This window comes from Diadema antillarum, unplaced genomic scaffold (genome assembly GCF_040938485.1).
Source record: "Diadema antillarum isolate AM-2024a unplaced genomic scaffold, OU_Dant_1.0 scf00000155, whole genome shotgun sequence".
In the NCBI taxonomy this organism is placed as follows: Eukaryota; Metazoa; Echinodermata; class Echinoidea; order Diadematoida; family Diadematidae; genus Diadema; species Diadema antillarum.
Genome location: NW_027271044.1, coordinates 512,410 through 518,322, shown reverse-complemented (window position 1 = coordinate 518,322; position 5,913 = coordinate 512,410). Strand labels below are relative to the sequence as shown.

Genomic DNA, 5,913 nt, shown 5'->3' with positions numbered 1-5,913 from the left:
CGTATCTGTCGTATTCCAGGTACACTTCATAATGATCATTTAATTACTTTTGTGTGTGTGTGTGTGTGTGTTTACATAATACGTATTGATATATTCAAACTTACATACATTATAGGCCAAGACACGTTTAAGTATGTTAAAAGAATGGATAGTATAAACGTACGGAAAATTATGTAAATTCATGTAAATTATTCAACTGAATGTATCACATAGTCACTATAGATTCTCTCTTTTGACATGAACTCAATAAGAAAGAAGCCATATCCGTTGCAATAAATCATTTTAGTCTTGACAGAATATATATTATATCAACAATGACTTTGAGAGATGAGGCCTATAGTTGCAGAAGGATCGACCAAAACATACACGATTTTCATGATTTGTGAGGTTATGACATTAAAGAGTCTTCCAGTTTCCATATTATGTGGTTGCGATCAATATCATTCTTACGTAAAATTTGTGACACTTGAAAATTCCCAAAATAACATATTTGTGTCTGATATAACAGACAAGCATGAAGGAAGAAAAAAAAATCTATCATTATTCTCTCACGACCTGGACCCACTGAAGTGTGACAGCATTTTTTATATAACGCCTGAAGAGATCCTTGTCATTTGATTGGTTGTTTGACATTGATCATTCGGTCCATTTCATTATGACGTCATCATCCGCGCAATTCTGGCTCCATTTACCGCGCAATTTTGGATCCATACAATTTTTGCTCCATTGTACGCTCGCTGAGAGTCCGGAACACTACTCGGGGTAAAAGCCTGCGTTTGCAGTGTGTGTATGCGACAGTGCGCTAGCGGAAAGCGCTCAGTGAGCACTTTCGCAATCTCAGATTCTCTCCTGTTTCTAGATTAATAAAACATCAAATGACGAGGATCTATTTAAGGCATTATATGAAACAAATAATAAATGTTTTTCATTCGTGCAATGGACAGAATATTTCATTCGGTGAAAGATGAAATGTTCGATCCATTCAACTCGGCTGCGCCTCGTTGAGTGGATCATTTCATCTTTCACCTCATGAAATGTTCTGTCCATTGCACTCATAAACATTCATTATTTGAAGAGCTTGCAACCAAAAGGCGCTAAATCCATTGTAAAATGATGGATTTAGCGTCTTTTTGAAGCAAGCTCTTCATTTGTATAATATTTGTATGGAATAGAAACACAAAGAGGGAGATGCCTTGTAACATTATCCCAATTCTTGATTAGGTGACTGTGATGTAAATTGCGGTCATATCACTAGTAATGATTTGAGGCGCATACTGAATATATTCTTAGGGTTAAGTTTATTCTTTTCTTTCTTTTTACTGACCTGTGCTGCATCTGCGGAGTTAGTTCCTATATGCTTTGCTTTTTGTGTTTATGTTAAGGTTTCAATCCTTTTCTACATTCCAGATTGTCACTCTAATCCTTGTAAGAACGGCTCCTGCGAGGAAAATATGGTGAATTACACCTGTGACTGCTTCCCTGGTTTCTCGGGAATAAACTGCGAAATCCGTAAGATGAAAATCAATAGCAACTGTACATTATGAGATGGAAACGAAATTAAGTCCAGTACTTTCCTGGTTTCTCGGGAACACACTGTATCATATCCTAAGATGAAAATTGATATAACCTGAACGTTTTAAGTTGTAAAATGAAATTAACCCTGATACTTCCCTGTTTTCTCTGGAATAAACTGCAAAATTCTTGAGATGAAGATTGATAAAGATAGAATGTTTTGAATGGTAAAACGAAATTAACTCCATAACAGTACGGTAATAGCAGGTTGCGTGTATCGCATTTATTAAGTTCAGGGGAACAAATCTGGCATGATAATTGAGTGACTATTTAAAGCGACATTCGAGAAACACTAGAAATACTTATGAATGATATACTCAGTAATATGCATGTAAATCACTTACCAAGCCGTCCATTGAGCCATAAAACCACATACCAATTAATGAAAAAAGACCGTGTAATAAAGTCACACTTTATTGTGACATTACAAGGACTTAGTAAGCCCAGTATCGAAAAGGGCTCTGGATAGAGGTAGTACCTTTGCTGCTCGGCAGCTGCTCCTACCTAGTTAGGAGGACGGGCATCGCTGGTCCTCATCCAACTCCTAAATCTCTCACGTGCTGACTCCAAGCGTCACACCCCGGCACACCGCTTCAGCTGGCGGGCTAAACCACGTGAGGGGTGGTGTTGTCACTGCACCACTGGGCGAAGGATCTCCTAGAAGTAGATCACCGGCCAGGACGGAAGGGGTTCAGAGGAACTTCAACGGCTAAGTGCCCGTGGCCAGGGCGAGCCTCCGAGTTGGGGGAAGTTGGCCGTGGCCAGGCCTGGAGAGGGACGGGCTCCACCAGGCGTCATTGCCTGAGTTTCACTACATGATGAATACAAACAGAACAAATTTCATGCCGGCTCGGTCGTCGCCCGGATCACCAAGGACCGCCACAACGTTGAGGTATCAGGACGGAAGTGGAAAATATGCTACTGGTGCCACCAAAAATTTCACCAAAGATTTTACCATAGATAACACCAAAGATAAGATCAGTGCTAGACGCAGTGTCCGTAACATAGTCATCGGCACATGGAATGTCAGGACATTGAATACTCCTGGCAAGCTTGAGGAACTTACCCGTAATATGAACAGATACAACTGGAATGTGTTAGGGATATGTGAGATGAGATGGAAAGGCATGGGAGAAACAACAACCCACGAAGGCCACAAGCTTTACTTCAGTGGAAGAGATGACAGACACGAAGAGGGCGTGGGATTCATTGTGCACAAATACACAGCCAGCGCAGTGATGGGATGCAGACCAATTTCCAGCAGGCTCATCACCATACGCCTACGGGCTTCACCCTTCAACATCACAATCGTGCAAGCCTATACGCGCCAACCACAACACGCTCTGATGAAGAAATAGAAGATTTTTACCATCTTCAAGTACAAGAAGTTATTGATGAAACACCAAAGAAAGACATCATAGTTGTTCAAGGGGACTGGAATGCAAAGATTGGAGAAGATGCACAGAAAGACTGGAAAGGCACATGCGGGCCCTTCTGCAACACAAAGACCAATGACAGAGGCTTGAGACTGCTTGAATTTGCAACGCTTAACGACCTCAAAGTGACCAACACATTTCACCCCCACAAAGCATCTAGGCGGTGGACCTGGCACAGCCCAAATGGATCCCACCACCAGATAGACTACATCCTAGTGAAGCGTCGCTTCTACACATCAGTCAATATCGCCAGGACACGCAGCTTCCCCGGAGCGGACATCAGCAGCGACCATGAGCTCGTCATGATGTCCTTCCGCGTACACCTCAAGAATATGAAGAAGAAACAGGACCACACCAGAATTAAGTTTGATCTAGAGAAATTGAAAGACCCAGACGTGGGAAAAGTCTTTGAGGCCAAGATTGGAGGAAAATTCGCCCCACTCCTGCTACTTGACGCAGATGGCACAGATGCAGACACGCGTACGTTCATTGACACATTCAACACCGCAGTGACTGAAACGGCCAATGAAGTTCTCGGCAAGAAGCGGACCACCAAGAAGCCTTGGGTCACACCAGACTTACTCAAGCTGTGTGACGAAAGGAGAGACCTCAAGCAGTCCAAGTATGGTAGTGATGAGGGAGCTGACAAGTACAGACAAGCAGACAAGCGGGTCAAGAAGAGCATGCTCAAGGCAAAGGAAGACTGGATTACTGATCAGTGCAACGACATTGAACGGAACCTCAAAGCAAACAACACCAAGAAGGCCTACCAAGTAGTGAAAGACCTCACCAGCAGCAAGCAAGGACGGCCAAGCACCATTCTTGACAAAAACGGGAAGTGTCTGACCGAATCCAAAGACATCTTGAACAGGTGGACAGAGTATGCCGCAGATCTATACTCGTACCGCGCAACAGGAGGCACAGAGAAGCTCAACACCCCTCTGGCAACAGACACAGACTGCTTCCCCATCCTCAGAGAAGAAGTGGAGGAAACAGTGAAGTCCCTGAAGAAATGAAAATCAGAAGGCATTGACAACATCCCAGGAGAACTAGTGCAAGCAGGGGGTGAGGCCATGATCGTTGCGCTACATGCAATCTGCCAGAAGATCTGGGAGACAGGAGAGTGGCCAACACAATGGACCCAATCTCTAGTGATCACCCTACCCAAGAAAGGCAACCTAAAACAGTGCAACAACTACCGTACCATCAGCCTGATATGCCATCCTAGCAAAGTGATGCTCAGGATCATATTGAACAGGTTAAGGTTAAGACCTCAGGCTGAAGCAATCATAGCTGAAGAGCAGGCAGGATTCAGGGCTGGACGCAGCACAACTGAGCAGATCTTTAACCTCAGGATTCTGTGTGAGAGATACCTTCAACACCAACAAGAACTCTACCACGTATTCTAGACTTCAAGAAAGCATTCGACAGAGTGTGGCATGCGGCACTCTGGGCGACCATGAACTACTACAACACTAACGCAAACCTCATCCGCGTCATACAGAACCTCTATGACAAGGCCAGCAGTGCAGTTTGCCTCAATGGGGACATTGGAGACTGGTTCCGAACCACAGTTGGAGTGAGACAAGGATGTTTGCTCTCGCCGACACTCTTCAATGTTTTCCTTGAAAGAATCATGGCAGACGCACTTGAAGACCATCAAGGAACAGTCAGCATTGGTGGCAAAACAATCACAAACCTGCGTTTTGCTGATGATATAGATGGACTCGCAGGCTCGGAACAAGAACTGGAGAACCTGGTCAGGCAACTAGACAGATCCTCCACAGCTTACGGCATGGAATTAAATGCAAGCAAAACAAAACTGATGACAAAATAATATCAGTGGAATCCAGACTGACATCACTGTCAACGGAGAAAAGCTTGAAACCGTGAAGAATTCCAAATACCTTGGAGCAATAGTTTCAGATGAGGAGTCCAAACCTGAAGTATTAGCCAAAATAGCAATGACAGCTGCAACACTAGCTAGATTGAACACCATTTGGAAGGACAAGGCAATCAAGCTCAGCTCAAAGATAAGACTCTTGCGTTCCCTTGTACACTCAGTTTTTCTGTATGCTTGTGAAACATGGACTCTTACAGCAGAATTAGAGAAGAGGATTCAGACTTCAGAAATGAGATGCTTCAGAAGACTGCATGGCATCTCTTACAAAGACCACATAACCAATGAGGAAGTCAAAAACAGAATAAGGCAAGCCATTGGTCCGTATGAAGATCTTCTCACCACCATCAAGAGACGCAAACTAAAATGGTTCGGCCACGTAACAAGAAGAGATGGGCTTGTCAAGACAGTGCTCCAGGGAACAGTCAGAGGAGGAAGGAAGAGAGGAAGACAGAAAAAGAGATGGGAAGACAACATCACAGAATGGACAGGACTGAAGCTGGGCGAAGCGGCCACCCATGCGAATGACAGGGAAGGATGGAAATAACTGGTTGCTAGGTCATCTGCAGCGCCCCAACGGCAACCGCCATGGGGCAGGTGGTGGTGGTATCGAAAAAGCATTGTTATTTTTTTTAAGCAAATTGACGTGGCTGTATAATGTAGGAAGAAAGTGAAATAATCATAATGATCATAATATTCTCACGAGCTATATCAAAGGAAACAACAAACATGGAGCATTTCCTTTATAAAAAGAAATAATGACGAACCAATGAACAAAACAAATCATATGTAGGGTACTATAATTCACGTAATAAATGTCAATATTCTTAATATGTACTCTGCTTGAAGGATGAGATTTACATCAAAGATCCATTCAAAAAGGAGTGATAAACATGCACTAGTCCAAGGGGATTACTTCCATAAGTATACCACAGATAGTCACATTAGATCCCCACAGAATGATTTGGGTGTTTTTTGTGGGGTTTTTTGTGTGTTTTTTTTGGG

The 5,913-nt window shown here is 43.3% G+C and overlaps 1 protein-coding gene across 1 annotated transcript; it reads left to right on the top strand.

Annotated features, from left to right (window-relative positions):
- Window positions 1–2,815: 2,815 nt before the first annotated feature.
- LOC139722023 (uncharacterized) lies at window positions 2,816–4,024 on the top strand. Its single transcript, XM_071633349.1, has one exon. The coding sequence runs from the start codon at window positions 2,816–2,818 to the stop codon at window positions 4,022–4,024; it is 1,209 nt and encodes a 402-aa protein (XP_071489450.1).
- The last annotated feature ends 1,889 nt before the right edge of the window (window positions 4,025–5,913 follow it).